The 16,465-nt window shown below is 38.1% G+C and overlaps 1 protein-coding gene across 3 annotated transcripts in view; it reads right to left on the minus strand.

Moving 5' to 3' along the window:
- Positions 1-3,203: 3,203 nt before the first annotated feature.
- LOC108680845 (inositol-trisphosphate 3-kinase A) overlaps positions 3,204-16,465 on the minus strand; it is a 115,654-nt gene continuing 102,392 nt past the window's right edge. For all 3 annotated transcript variants that reach the window (XM_018169761.2, XM_018169759.2, XM_018169762.2), the window contains 6 exons: positions 10,740-10,864; positions 7,821-7,970; positions 7,435-7,517; positions 6,693-6,861; positions 6,309-6,380; positions 3,204-6,040 (listed from right to left, as the gene is read on the minus strand). In XM_018169761.2, the coding sequence (XP_018025250.1) occupies positions 5,471-6,040; positions 6,309-6,380; positions 6,693-6,861; positions 7,435-7,517; positions 7,821-7,970; positions 10,740-10,864 (1,169 nt within the window). In that variant the 3' untranslated portion in view covers positions 3,204-5,470. The remainder of the gene's footprint in view (positions 6,041-6,308; positions 6,381-6,692; positions 6,862-7,434; positions 7,518-7,820; positions 7,971-10,739; positions 10,865-16,465) is intronic.

The raw sequence follows: 16,465 nt of genomic DNA on the forward strand, positions 1-16,465 counted from the left end.
CAGTCGGCATGAAAATAATATGTGGTAACGAGGTAAGTATTATGTAAGGCTTATACGGGCATAACCTACATAAAAAGTTATGTTTATTCGTTTTTTGAGGATAAATAAAAAATTCGTTTTTTTTTTATTCCGGTAGTTGTTGACATCCTATACTATTCATCCGCAACCGAAGAATGAACATATTTTTGAATAGAATTTAATTTATATTCGAGCAAATAAATAATTACGTTACTGCAAATATTTGCGATCAAAATGCTATTATGATGAATATTTTAGAAAAATGAAAGATGATCAAAGAAAAGTGGAAATATCGAAAGAATATGTGATACCATCAATCATTCATCATTATTAGGAATTGTTACTTGAGAAAGGAAATTTAGTTTATTATCTAAAAAATTGAAAACTATATATTGCAGTTTCAGGGCATATGTCTGTCTCTTCACTGCATCCAACAGGTATTTTTATGGGGCAGGGCGACCCTGAGGATACAGTTTTTGATAATACAGAAACCCAGAGCAACAAAATTGGAGTAGGTAGTTCATAATTGTGCTATCGATCACGACTTTCTGTAACGGTCCTGAAATCATATTCTCAAAACTCGCATAAGTATAATTATTAACCAAAGGACACTTACCGAGCGATTCTTCGAAGGTAATGTGTGGTTTCAGCTTGATAAGCCGTCTGTGATTGAATGACGGAATTACGAACGCGTAGCTATTATTTGTAGTGCGACTTCAGGTCAATTGGATTAATTAGGATTAAGTAAACAAGGTTGACGCAGTTAGTTATGGGTTCGATACCCGCAGCAACCTGCGGAAATTCTGCGATGTTCAGAATCATAGATAGGTCTATCAGATTTAAACTTCAATTTCATATGAAATGACACAGGTTTCTCTCAGAGCCCTCTCAGCTCGGTTCTTCCACTCCTATGTAATTATTGTATAAACGTGGTCGGTTAATGACCAGAGAATTCATTGATTTAACTTTCAAGATCGAAAAATATCCTTCAGATGACGTTGGTTGTTCAAAATGCAATTTCAATGAAGTAATTTAATTTATTAACGACATTTCGAATGTGAAAACATTCATTTTCAAGTCTTCTAACGCTCATTTCATATAATCTTCTGACAGCATTTATGTTTAGTTACTAGACTATACAACAATTAGTATAAGATAGCAGAATATATATAATATTAGTATAAGATAGCTTCAATGGAAGCACTGAATACTGAAATTTAGGCGGAAATGAGTACATAATACACGTAAGTACGATACAACACGAAAATTTAGAACCAGAAAAATAATTCCAAAACAATCTCAAGGTTAAGAAAATCTGGTAGTTACGAGATGGATAGCTGGAGTCCAATCCGTAGAGATGAAATCGAGTCCAATCCGTCCAATCAGACCAATTCAAGATGACGATGCTGCATGGTGGGCTCCTCCAGCACAGTGCGAGTTGTTGTCAAGGGTGTCATGGAGCCTGTTAAATTCATCACGGATCTTGAGATGCAGTTGCTCGATTGAAATACTTTGAGACCTTGTCTGGTTGGGAGCTTGTCTCATGTGGCAGGAAGAACGGCTGCTCAATGTCGTTGAAGTTACTCCAATTACTCCAATGTAGTCCAAGAAATGAAGAAGTCTACAACCTTCTTGGAAGCAAAATTTATAGATCACACCAGATTCTTGACGAACTCCTTCTTTTTCAGAGAGGCCGTTGCTGCGTATTGTTCGGCGTTTGATGTTGTTGTCAAGGGTGTCACTGAGCCAGTTGAATTCATCGCAGGTCTTGAGATGAAGTTGCTCGATTTTAATACTGTGAGACCTGATCAGGTTGCGAGCTTGTCTCAGGTGACAGGAAAGTCTACCACCTTCTTTGAAGAAAAATTTATAGACTACACCAGATTCATGAAGAACTCTCGCTTTTTTGAAGGAGCCATTGCTGCGTATAGTTCGCGATTTGACGTTGTGGCAATGGGTGTCACGAAGCCAGTTCAATTAATCGTGGATCTCGAGATAAAGTTGTTCGATAGAAAGACCCCGAGACAATTCGAAATTGATTCCCGAGTTTTCAAATTTCGTTTTTCTGAGTTCCCTTATGGTTAATGGGATTTTCATCAAAATTAATTCAGCTTTGTGTCTCACAGCTGTCATTTCATCTCTTGCTTCCGGGTCACGGGTGCAGAAATTTGAATATGATAGCAGAATAGCTTGTTTAAAAACGAGTGGTTAATGACCAGAGATTTCGTTGATTTAATTTTCAAGATCGAACAATATTCTTCAGATGACGGTTCCAAATTTTCGTGTTGTATCATATTTACGTGCGTCATGTACTTATTTCCGCCCAGATTTCAATATTAAATGCTTCCTATAACTTGAAAATAAATGTTGTCACATTCGAAACGTCGTTAATCAATTAAATTACTTCCTTGAAACTGCATTTCGATCAACCAGCGTCATCTGAAGAATGTTGCTCGATCTTAAACATTAAATCAAAGAATTCTCTGGTCATTAACCAACCTTGTTTAAACAAGCTTATTCTGCTATCTTATACTAATTTCTGTATAGTAACTAAACACAAATGCTGTCAGAAGAATATATGAAATGAGCGTTAAAAGTGATTGCATCGTTATCTGTTAAGATGGGATGGTATAAATGCAAAAGTGTCAATGATATCAAGGGATGTACTCACACATGTACAATATTATATATTTTCCTCAAAGTTTGTTTGTGTAAGATTCGACTACCGAGGTACAAGTAGCTCATGATCTCAAGGAAGAGAAAATTCGATCAAGGTTTGAATGTCTACACATACTTTAAAATCGCAGTGTAGTTATTGGTTGATTTTCAAGCTGTTCACGAGCGTGAACAGCTTGATCAGCGTTCAGGATATCCCCTTATCCCTCATAATTTATAATTACCTTTAATATTTTTTTAATAATTAGCTCTAAAAAGACTCAGTGTGTCATATTTTACAGATTCAAAACATCCGTCATGTTATCCTGTGAGACTAGATTAAATTAGGACCCGAATACATTAGAGCATTAAAGCAATTGCTCAGGGGAACTGAAGATCGAGATCCCGACCGAAACAGAAAATATTACTCTATGATATTTTGACCTTGAAACTCTCTTTAGAATTGTTTTAAATTTTGCCCAGGAGTGCCTGAATTTAAAACGTGAAAAGAAGGAAAATGAGCGACAATGCAATCCAGAGAGATTCTTCTGAAACACATATTGTCAACAGAAACTCGTTATATTTTCAGATAAACATTGAATTACGAATGACAACACTGGAAAGCTGAACCTAAATGGGAACCACTCTAAAAAACTCATCTATCGTAACTTTGAATTCGTCGGTGATGAAAACGAGTCAATTACATTCATGGAATTGACCACTAACATTTGCTTGGAACATATATCACACGTTCTTGCGGAAGTCATTGACTTCATTTTTCAGCAACCAAGATGACGGCTGAAATACGAATGGAGTAACACACCATTAAGCGATTGTCTAGTAACTCTCAAACATCTCAATTGTAGCGCGATTGTAGCGAGTAACTCTCAAACATCTCAAACATCACTGGCAGTAATTGAGAAATTACATTTCATTCAGAAATAATTAGTGTAATTAATTGAAGGTAGGTCTAAGTCACAGAAAAATTTGCGAGCACTTACAACAAACGATTGCGTGTCGATGCATCAAGTCAATCATACACACAAAGATTTTTCGGAAAACGTTTCCATGCAACCAATAATTTGCATCGACATTTGCTGAAAATCTCTTTACATTTCAACAAAAATGAACTATCCCGTGAGAGTACAATGACAAGAACGCTAACTTGTGACGTGGCACTCATCCCCCATAAGCCAGTCTTACCCGAGAACAGATCATTTTAAAAAGAGCAATTTAAAATGAGCGACAGATTTGTTCCCAATGCAACTACAACCTTCCCCCCCTAAATGGTAAATTTTCTATTAAAATGGCTTTATTAAAGCCAATCGATTTACATTTGGGGTTCGATGAATGGCATCTATATGATGGACCGTCATCGTAATGCTGGTAAGGCACACCAAGGCAGTGTATTCGCTGCACGCATATAGCAATGAATGTCCAATCAGATGCAGAAAAATATTATTGAACGAACAGAATTATTTTGTATAAATAGAGCATGCATTTTTTTTCATTGCATCAAACCTAGATTTAGAAAAGCCGTGTAGCGGCACGATTGCATTTGTAGTCAATAATTTGTTCCGTCCGAGCAATAAATGAAGTGTATTCACACACATACACGGAATAGTAGTTATAATAACAATAAACTTCGGTATATATTTAATACGTAGGTTGTCATGTACAATTTGTAAAATAAGTGCTAAACGATCACATGCGTCTCTTTTCGGTACATAAAATATCGATATGAAACATGCGACATATAAAAATACAAAACTAAGGATAACCGTAGTTAGGTGGAATAAGCTTTTCTTGCAGATGCACCTCAGCCTCTCGAGAGACAGTGGCGTCACTAGGCCTATTTTAGGGGGGCCTCCGCTCGTCTACAATATTCTAAAGCCCACTAACTAATTGTATGTTTAATAATTTTCTTTTAAAAAATGCCGAAAAATTCAATATATTTCGGCCTGATTTTCAGCTTTAATAAATATTCATGCAACCAGTCATTATTAACTGGAATATGATAATAAATCTTTGGGGCCTTAGCCCTCTCAGCCTTCAAAACCCAGTGACGCCAGTGCTAAAGGATAAAAGGTACGCAGAAGTTTACTTTAATTCATATCTATGGACTCACAGAGTCAAAGCAAGAAAGCCAATCAACGAGTTCGGGCGAATAAAATGAACCCGAGCAAATAGATAGACGCATTGTTTAGAATTAAATCGATCCAAGATGCCCTCAGACCGAAACGATATTAGCAAATACACGTCGCCTACGAGATTCAACTTAAACACACAGCACTACACGTTTTCAACACTAGCATGATAGAGCTAGTAAAACTTGTGCCCTTATTCTATGTTGTTCTTTATTTTCTCCATTTACGGTTTCTGTTCCATGACGTGTAACCTATTTCAGCTTAAATATATGGATTTGATACAAATGCAGCGCAATGAGAGGACGAGGAAAAACATAGGCCAACGTTCAAAGCTTAAATTTCATTCAACTAGCGAGAAATTTTAACTAATTAGCAAATTTTAAGGCACTCGGATGAAGGCACTGCATTTGTCTCAAATACTGCATTGTCGTGCGATACATCACAGCTCATTTGCTTCCATTTCGCCGTACCAAGCGACTAGAGGAAGTACTTACGTTAGTTCAACTATTATGCGTGCTTTAAATTACAATAAAAATATAGCGGATGTAATTAGAACGGCACGATATGGCTGCCTCATCCCATACACACGTCACGTTCAGTCACAATAACGCATGCATAGTAACTTTAGGTCACGCTCTCGTGACTCAATCTCATGACGAACTAACACCGCCCGTTGTCCGTAAATCTGGACCGATACTAGAATCATTAACAGATATAAGGTCGGTGTTCCTATCATTTTCGGATAAAACTTTAGTGTTTACTATAGAAGAATCTTTCGTCTGTGAATTGGGAGAAGATGCGTCTTTAAAGCTGTTACTTAAAGATGTGGAGTTTGATATTTTTCCAGAATCATTATTTTTTAGTTGAAGATTTTCGAGTCTGTGAGCGGCTCCTTTGAGTACATCATTTTGTAACGTCTGAATTTTAGATACAGAATTTTTTACTCTGTCCAGAGGGTTATTACTATGGGAGCTTCGTCTCGAGGAGCTGTGTTCGGTGGCTTCTTTTTTACTTTGGTTGACTTGAGAGTCGAGGGTTGTCATGAGAGCGATGAGGTTGTCTAGCCCGATAAGGTAGCCGTCCTCGTGGGAACCTTCGACCCACGGAACTTTGTGAGTGACGACCACGTCGTCAGGCAGAGGGATGCTCTTAGCGAAGTCAATGAGCCACACGACGGCGTCGTCTTCGTTGTGCACGAACAGCAACGAGCTGCCAATCAGCTGCGGAACAGCAATAATAATTGAGATAACCGAGTTTCAAAATAACAATTTACAGTTTTAGATTCTTCATCATTAACAGTCCTGAAATTTAAAGAAAAAAAATCAGACTGAATATGAAAATGTATAGGTAATGAATAAATTTCACGCACAAGCAGTTATTACGATGCATATGAAGAACACTGTACGCGTGAAAATCTCCCAACCTACATTTTAGAACTCGAGTCCAACATAACAAGCATTTCTTGTTAAGTGGCACAACACTACTCACCTCATGCGACTTGAAAAACTCGGAACTCTCGAGAGTGGCACGGATTTCCTTAAGACGTTTCAAATAGCGAGCCTGCAACAGAAATAATATGAAGATTGATCCTGGGCTTTGCAGTGTTATTTTGATCAATGTGATAAACAGCGGGTAATTTGAATATCTTGAACTAAAACAACTCTTATATTTTTGAAAATAGTTCAGAAATCGGAGACGCTCAACAATAGTTGAAAAGAAACTCGTTAAACATTTATTGACACTCTGTAAACAAAATTAATTACTGTTGGACATTCAGCAGACTTGCGGCCAACAGTTATCACCTACAATCCATCCTCTTTCAAATAAATCTTTACAGCATCCTGGCATGGCTACAGTGCAGTGAAGACTCACGGGGGCGTGATCGTATCCCTGGACGAAGGACGCGAGTGATTCAAGGACCTGTTCCTGCGTGCGCGTCGTCTTGAAGTCTTTACTGGAGGTGCCGTCGCTCTTCTTCACGCCCTCGATGCGGAAGCCCAGAGTCGCTGTTGAGGAGATCGTCTCACGCCACACCATGTACCTGTAACGTGTGGTGCAGCTAGCTTTACAATATGTTAATCTATCCAATAGATAATATATTAAATATACTATATTACTCTATACCCTATATATTATATACAATACAGCTCTTCTTAGTATGGTAATTAACTCACGATAGGAAATTAAAGAGCTTGGAGGAGTAAAATAATTAATAAATATTTTTGGAATGAAAACGGTCACAGGGATGAGTGACGAATCGCTTAGTAAATAAATTCGATCAAAACAGACAATTAAAAGTATACAGAACATAAACTAGTGGGAAATTATTGTAGAACTGTTGAACAATGTGCAGTTATTGCAACAGTAGTCAACCAGTAAGTCAAGAAAAAAAAATTTCTTCGCAGGTTCCTATCATTTTCGTAACACGAGAAAGCGTCCCACATAGGGAGACGTGCATCAATCGAAAGCTCTTCACACAGAAGATCTCGCTTCGATATGAGATCACTCTATTCATAGGAGATCATTCTATTCATAGAATGTTAAAAAATTTTAAAATCGCCTAGTAAAATACGCACCACGAATGATGCATGGCGGCAACGTTTCTCTTGCGTACCTTGGCTTGGTGACGGCCTGGGCTCGCTGCTCGGCGTCTGACGGAGCGTTAGGGTCGATCTGGACCATCTTCTCGAACATGTCCTGACATAACAACATAATTTTCATTATGAACAGTCATAATGACACCCTCTCATCAGAGTTGATAATGAAAAGAAGCATTAACTTAGCCCATTCATCTTGCGAATTAATGACACTTTTGCAAGGTAGTCTAATAATATGAACAACATTATGTTGCCGTTGAATGCATAGGGCATAGCTTCTTCAATGGCAATGTGAAAATAAGACATTGGGTGATCCCTTTTACTTCTAGGCACAAGATCCATTAGCACTAGTAGAAACGCTAGGGATTTTGCGTATGTGGTTAAAAAGAAAGATTATACTTGCCTTCCTGAGCTTTGGCTTGACTCTAGCCTTGGCGAGCTCTTCCTCCAAGTAGGTTCGGACGCCCATCTTGATGTCCATCACACAAGGTGCCGTGAAGTTGCTCAGGAGGTCCTGCAGTTCCAGGTACTGTTCCTGGTCTCCTTTGTCCACCTGAAGGGACAAGAGAAGGTTCAGTATGAAACATACAAACATCAAATCGCTCGCTAAAAGCTTTTACCCTCACGCCGTACCTAGTGTCACTCTCCGGGAACATAACTTGCAACTTAAATTATACGTAAACTATCGAGTGTAGCAACCTGAGGACGTTTGTACGCAACAGAGAACATTTTAAAGTAACTTTCAACTTAAATTATACGTAAACTATCGAGTGTAGCAACCTGAGGACGTTTGTACGCAACAGAGAACATTTTAAGTTGACGTACGTGGCGGCAACCATCAGTGCAAGTCATTTTGCGCTCACTAGCAACGTATCCTTTTTGGATAGGCTCGTGTTACAATATTGCTCCTGTTGCTCATGACAGAGGGTAGAGGGTTAATTCCTTTCTTAAACTTTCGATTCGAGAACAACTTTAATCAATAGAAAGATCAAATTTACACGGTAGATTAAAACCATAATTGGTCAGATAAACAGGCAAGTAAAATTAAAATACAGAAGAATTTCTAATGGATAAGAACTACAGGCGCAGATATGACAAGATTTTCATTTGAAAATATGACAAAATTCTGGAATGTGAGACTTCCTTGAAGGAGCGTTAAATCCTTAAATAGCTTCAAGAAACAGGAACGTCGAGATGGTGCACAGCAGGATGGGGCGGATGGGCAAGTCATTTTGAAGTACACTAATACGCACTGCGCATAACTATATACTCGTAATCCATGGAAGGCCGTATCCGCGCGGGAGTTACATCCTTACATCTGATGAGGAAACCTTTTCACAAATTATTGACCGACAATATATGCAAGTGAACATTCCGATGGTATTTCTTGTTTACCATATCTAATCCATATGACTTTATTTTTTACGCGGAGTAAAAGCTGGGTAAGGTGCAATAAATGGTTTTCCTCTGTTCAACCTCAAAAACAACTTTAGAAAATCGCCTAGTTATTTTGATACTCGCAAGATTTGATGATAATTGATTCAGGTGAATTGGTGAAACGTAGTAGGGTTTGTAATAGGGAAATCTGTTGCAGGTTACTTTACTTTCGTTGCGAAATCGAAACTACGTCAAACGAATAAAATGTTCTATTAATGAAATAGTTTTCGAATGTTAACTTGAATAGGTATATTGTGGGTCAATCATTTAAAGATAGGTTAAGAGATCAGGTATACGGAGGTTATCTTGTCGGATGCGGGTCTTTTTAGCGCATTTCCTCATTTATGAAAAAATGAACTATTATGCTCGCCATGTCCGTCTGTCCGTCCGTCCATCCGTGACTTCAAGTTTTCGTCGACGAGAAAATGCGCTCTCTTGTCACTCACTGCAGTGAGTACAGAGTTATATTTTTTGTTTATTATTACAGTTGCGTGCAATGCGCGTCGTGATAAATCGTAATGACATCTCGATCTTCTACATCAGACTGGCCGAACACCAGGGCAGGAGTTATCGTTGTGAGCTTCTGCTTGCCTACCCGCCTCATTCTGCTTAGCGAATTCACGTTAAACAGAGCTACGATCCTTTTCCGAAAGCGATTTGAGTTCGGCCTACCTCTGGCGCTTTTTATTAACGGATCTCAGAATCGCGACATATTTTTAACAGAAAACCTAGTCTTACAAACACTTAAATTTATTAATCGCTGTAAATTATTCATCGATAGGTAGCTTCTACCTTTTCTAACCCGTTTATCAGGTTACTTGGGTTTCTGTCTCTTCGGTGTAAATTGGATAGTGCCAACGATGATACTTGTATTATTGGAGTTTAGAAGCTGGCCATCGAAAAGTTTTCAATGAAAATATGTTGTACTTAGATGTTATTACCTTTGATTTGAAATTTTTATTCAACTTGAGTTTAAAGCAAAGTGATAATTCCTTAATTATATTGTAATATAATAAGCATTTATCTTAACGACTTCCATTACGTTTATTCGATGAACACGGAATTATTTCTCCTCTGAAAAGTTTCATTTGTTATTTTCTCGAAGCCTCTTCTTGGAGAATGGAACTTTCAATCTCTGTGGCTTGCTGAGGTGCAGCGGTGACTACAAATAGCGTGATTATATCTCAGGCAGCTGTACAAGCTGCATGCACAGGTGGAGCTCCAAGTTGGGAGTATAGGTATTATTTAGCAAGAGATTATTCAGTGACGAACAAGAATTCACCTCCATCAACTATGAGATGTGATAAAACCGTAGCAGGGAAATATGATATTGGGGCACAATCAACGACATTAATTCACTAGATAATAAAATATCAACTATATATTAGCTTCCGCAATGGCTGCAAGGGGAATCAATGAACACAAGAAGAAGGCGAGACTCGTCAACATAGATTGTGTCGTTGATCTAACACATTCAAATTTCTAATTTGAGTTCACAACTTAAAAACAATTTTCAGGTACACCACCCTAGCTTCTGTCACTGTTTTAAAATAGTTGAGCAGTCCATATTAAACAATATTGAACAAAGTTCCGAAATGAAAAACAGCGCTTTGATTTTGCGATTTGCACAAATTTGTCGCGTTAAATAAATGTCCATTAATATACTTCTCTCTATAGTTTCGTTCTGATTTATGTATATCTAATTTTCAATAGTTGGCATTAACACCAGAAGTTCGAAATTTAGGTTAAGTACCGTACATATCGCAATAAGTACCATAATTTAGATTAAGTATAAGTAGTAGCATGAAGTACTACTTATGGTACTACTACTTTCTCATAAGTACCATAAAGTTGAGATTGTAGACTGCGAGAAAGATAGACTCACCAGGCCCAGGTAGCGAGGGACGTAAGGCTCGAGCTTGTCTTTCATGAGGCGCTCCAGCGCTCGCTGCTCGGCGAGGCAAAGCTTCTTCAAGATCGTGCCTTGCTTGTCGCCTGCCTTGAAGTTCCCTAAATAAAATAAAATTCGTTTAACAATAAAATAAAATTAATACACAAATGAAGATATAAATACAGTTCTGCATTTAAATTTGGAAAGGATACCAATGCCGCAGCCTCATGCGATTGTCAAGGCGATTCAACATTGATCATCACGAATTAGAATGCATAACGATTAAAATATTCATTGAAATATTTTCAACACCGAAACCGGATATGAAAGGAAGGATTCGAGGAAAAATGGATTGGTCCCGTCAGCAAGAAAAATTTCAGTCATTAATAAATCAACTGACTTCTTAACTATCATGAAAAAACTTGCAACATGCGGACAAAGCACTGAATGAAATGTACTTATTCCTTTTCACGAAAAGGTAGCAACTATTCAGAATGAGTGCCTATAGTCGATTCCATTGACTGCAAGATTGCATAGTTTAGGTGAGAGGCACATAAATTATTTTGGAGCACATATCGGATTTTACAGAACGTATCTTAGTGATAAGGCAATGCAACGGAACCAAGTATGTATTATCTTTAAGAACAAATATCCTCAGCTGCTCTCAAATTCTGACTGTCATGGCGTCAGGAAATTATATATGGAATCCAAACGCAATAGCCACGACGCAATGTAGTGACATAAAGATTCCAGTTGTGTGCCCAATATTTAATTTTTATTATGATCATACATGCAGAGTTGAAGGGAACACGTAGCAGAAGTCCGTGCCAAGAATACAGATGAATTACACAGCACGACTAAGAAGTCTAAAAATAAAACATCACTGACCCTATGTGCCAACGAAATAACATTAGTGTTGTGGTACACCAAATAACCTCTAGGAGTGTTGGCGCGTAAAGCAGGTGAGCGTTTGGTGCAAGTTTGGAGCATTTCCAGATTTTAAGGACCATAAATTAAAACATTTAATTCAAAAACTGCATTGAATTAGTAAATTTCTAGTGAAATTTTAAAAATAGTAAGGGCCAGAAGATGCGTAAATTTGTTGGCGCGATTACGATAACCATTGCAACGAAGAGGTTTTGTATATTAATGAACCAAAATATGAAGAATCGTCAGTGCCTGTCTAGAAAAACATTCCGTCATCTAAACTCGTGTGCAATTGTGCAGCAAGGTTGCGTGCGTAGGATACATGAACGAAGAAAGCGCGCGTCAGGCCTCAGCTCCGAGACCGAAGAAAATTTCAAAATTATCTATACGGAGGTGCTGCAACCTCTCGTGCTAACCACCACCGAGTGCTAACGAACTGTAATTAAAAGAGCACCTTCAAAATCCACGGAATTTGAGGCAGGTAATGAAATCTAAATAGTCACACCGAAAAACACGAGCCTCAGTAAAACAAATTAATCCCATAGCAGTAGTCACTTGACTTCACACAGTTGTCATTCAACAACCCTATTCAAAATTGTAGGAGAGAAACAATAAAGTTGCCTTCAAGATAATATTTCAGACTAAAAATGCAAATTATGAGTGACATCAAAATTCTTCAGAGGAAAGACTGTTACTTTTAGACTAAATTTTTCAGAACGTAAGTTAAAACACCCAGCCACCTACAGCTCCCAGACAACTTTATTGGACCTGATCAACGTTGGACGAAAAGTCGGCAATAAATCTTAATATGCCGTATTACGCGTCTAAAACATTCAGCAAAAAACTCTTCAGTTAGCAAATAAAATTCACAGACCTTAAATTACTCGAAGTAATTTAAGATAATGGGTACACCTCAAAGAAAGATCTCTGAGGTGGCGACATCAGCCTTAGTAAAACATTTTGATTAATGTACATTGATAGTGCATTTACCCTAAATTGTTTTAAATACTTTATAAAAAATATAAAGGGTGACGAAAAGAATACTTGAGAGCTGCAGAAAGAAGCGTTAAAAGGTTGAGGACTCCTTAATGTGACGAGAGCCAGCAATCCGACGACCAGTCGAATGAATTGGATTACTTTACTACAAAGAATAAAAAACATGGACCAAAATCTATCTAAGAGTGTTGTATAGATGATAATCAGACAAGGTGTCATTAAACGTTTAAAAAGTAACAGCATTCATATTAGAACATAATATTGAACTCCTTTTCATTCACAACACAAGGATTCAATGGTTTATTATCCAACATTATTTTTCTATCGATATTTATGAAAGAGAATTTATGATTTTGAAATTTATATTTAATATTAAAAATGACCCAACGTATCATGTGTTATGAATAACCAATGCTTTATAGTATGATGCATGATTTATATCGCTTTCAGTCACAACTCTGTCCGACTTGGGGAAAAAACACGTGAATCTAACAAGATTAGACGTAACTTTCGTCAATGAAGCTATATATATTTTGAAGCTATATCTTGCGGGTCGACGCAATAAAATATAATCACAAACAACACTGAGCATTACCAGAGTACTAAGATATTTAACACTTAATTAGTTTTCATGAACGGTTGCGATGTAAAGAAGCGTCGTAAAGATGGTATAAAATGATGCATAACACTTAGGAGTGAACCTGTTCTCGAGACAACGACATGCAGATATTCCAACAAGTCAGATATGTACTTCTATTGAATGTGAGTTTGGACACTGGCAATGTACTTCGCGGCAAGGCTTCACTTCCAGACTTCTGTACATGGTTGCGCAACTAAATGCAGGCTTTGGTAATCTCGAGTTTATTTTAGTCATTTATAGAACCCACTCAATGTTAAGTGATGCCCTAAAAAACGTATATAATCGTCTCCATAAATAATATGATTCATCAGAGATTCCAGATAGTGGGCATCATTGGTCGCATAGTTGTCGGCCATCATTGTGTCGTACAAATTCCTTCGCAAATTGATTTAAATCGATGCTCTTAACTATGAACTGAATCTTGAACATGTAAAAAATGGAGTATAGATGGAGAAAAAACGACTAATTGCCAGAGACGTGAGACGTGAAGGTGAGAGTTGAGACGGCCATCACAATAAGAATAGAATAGAATAGAAGTGTCGGCGTTGAAGAAATAGGTCCATGGCCTGTTGCCGATTCTTGAACTTTTCGTGACTTGATTCACAAGGGATCCGGCCTTCGAAACCCGATCTTTCCAGAGCTGACGATTGATTGAGATAGCTGCTGGACTTATTGCCTGGTCCGTAATTTGCTAGGCATTTAAGATTGAACATATGCTCCTGCATAGCTTCGTCGACTAAGCATCGGGTCGAGCGACAAGATTTAAACCGAATGACAGAGAAGTTCTTAAATGACGTCTTTTATTATTGATAATTAATTTCGTCTACTTTAAAGCAATAATGCAACATTTTAACAAGACGGAAATTATATTAATGCAATTCTAACAAGTTTGAAGTAGTCAATAGTGGAATAGCGAAGTGAATCATAGAATTCTAATAATAGAGCATGGAAATATAAATGAGCATAGGTTCAAAAATGTACAAGACAGGATAGATACTTGGTTAAAATTGCATCTGATTAAAATTGCATCTGACTGAGAACAAGTTCGGCGAATATAGAAGCTCGGTACAGCAATGAAGTAGCAAGCTTATCATCAAAAAAATTTTTTACTGCTGCTGCAGCTGCAGCATTTAGCAACGATTGCAAGTTGTCTATGAAAAAAAATCAACCACTTTGAGCTTTATCCTTGAATGGGCGCTATTCTGGCCACTAGAGACCAGTTCCTTGAGAGCTCAACAAGTTCCCAAACAAGTAAAGCTTATTACAGACCAGCAGCTCCACATGCAGAACCGGTCCCGAAGGTTCAGAAGTGTCGTGCAATACTACGCACCTTCTGCATCGTCGCTGACAACGACAGAGCGACGGTGACGTGTAATAATGACGATACTAGGCGTGCCTTTCATGGTAAAACAACGTCACTGATACCGGATATACAAGTCAGCTATCACGAGAGAACGACATCACCAGCCTCAGTAACGCCGCAGCAACCCATGTTTTGACTGTCCACTCGTGTTCACGACCAATTGGTTCACTGAATATCGCAATGAAATCAAGAATTCAATGATCGTCGCTCGGATCACGTCGTGGTCAAATTAATATCTTATTTTATTTCAGACTGCAGTATTCTGAATAGTGATGACTAAGCTTTGAGTAAGCTCATAATTTTGAAATAGTGGAGTTGGGCTTGGCGGGGATCTTCGGCTGGTCGCGGTAATCGGCTGAATTAAGAAAAAAATTTTTAATAAAACCACGGAAAGTAGCTCCTCCAGAATCACTGCATGATCAACAATGTTCCAGAAAGACGTCCAGAATTAGAATATTGTAAGAAAATTTGCGAGAGAAAAATAACTCATTTAACTCTTGTAAATTTACACAATGACACAATATTGACATACACACAATACTATGCAAAAGGAGGAGTAGGTGACACGATATTTGAGAATTTATGATGATTACGAGCTGCGAAGCACAATCGAATAAAAAATAAACCAACAGGAGACAAACTTCTCCTCTATTCGCTATTAATAATAAGCAACAACACCGAACACGAGCGACAGACGAAGTAACAGCCACTGCGGAAAGCCGCACTCGGGGCTCAGCGATAACGCAGCTGCAGGTGGCGCTGTGTTGTCACCACAAGCCATGTAGCAGTCGTACATGTACTAACATAACATAACATAACATAGTGATGTCGGCTCTGAAGTGTAGGCCTGATGTGGCCTGTCGCCGATTCTTTTCCATTTCGTGCCTTGTTCATAGATCTAAACTCGTGTCATTTGACCGGATCTTTTCAATACTAGCCGTTTTTCTCACTATTCGCACAATTTTGATTGAACTGCACTAACATTGAACCTTTCACTGAAATCGTTTCGGTACAAAATTCGCGAGATAAGTCAAACCGGCATAGTAAGAAGTGAGAAAGTTGGGACCCGCAAACACTACGTGCGTCCTCGATCACTGCCAGAACTCAACTCTGGTCTAATAACACTGGTCACTCAATACTGGTCTAATAACACGCATACTCCTGCAATAGCACAGTCAATAGACAGCACACACTCCCAAAAGGTATATTATGCCTCTACCCTTGAAAAAAATTGAACAGCAGTATGCCTGAATTCATGTATCTTGATATTTGAACAAATCTTATTAGTGTTGGTGATAACGCAACCGGCTATCACTAACCCGTCTCCAGCCATTTTTCTGGTGCATTCAGGAGCACATAAAAATTCAATGTTTGTCAAATCGTCAATAATTTATTAAAATATAGATACTTAAAGCACTTTGTCATAGGACAGTCCACTCAAGACCGAAAATGGAGCTCAAAAGCAAACAAGCAGAGAGCTTCGCCCACGAGAGCTAACAGCCACGCGAGGCCCAGCGACCGCCCACCACTGCGTCAATTGCAGCCGCATGCCGAGCGCAGCTCACGCACTACGTTGCTATAGTGCCAGTGCTTACTCGATGAAATGCAAACATTACTTCATAAAACATGAGATTAAGAAATAAATGTTTATTCTTTAAAGAAAATAAAGCGCACATGTAATTAGGTAAAAGAATGATGGCGATTGAGAGCCTGCAGAAATATAAACTTCTCGCTTAATCTCTGTGAGCAAATACACTTGAGAAGCGAATTTGTTAACGCCTTCAAAATACAAAT

The sequence above is a fragment of the Hyalella azteca genome, unplaced genomic scaffold (genome assembly GCF_000764305.2).
Source record: "Hyalella azteca isolate HAZT.00-mixed unplaced genomic scaffold, Hazt_2.0.2 contig10761, whole genome shotgun sequence".
In the NCBI taxonomy this organism is placed as follows: domain Eukaryota; kingdom Metazoa; phylum Arthropoda; class Malacostraca; order Amphipoda; family Hyalellidae; genus Hyalella; species Hyalella azteca.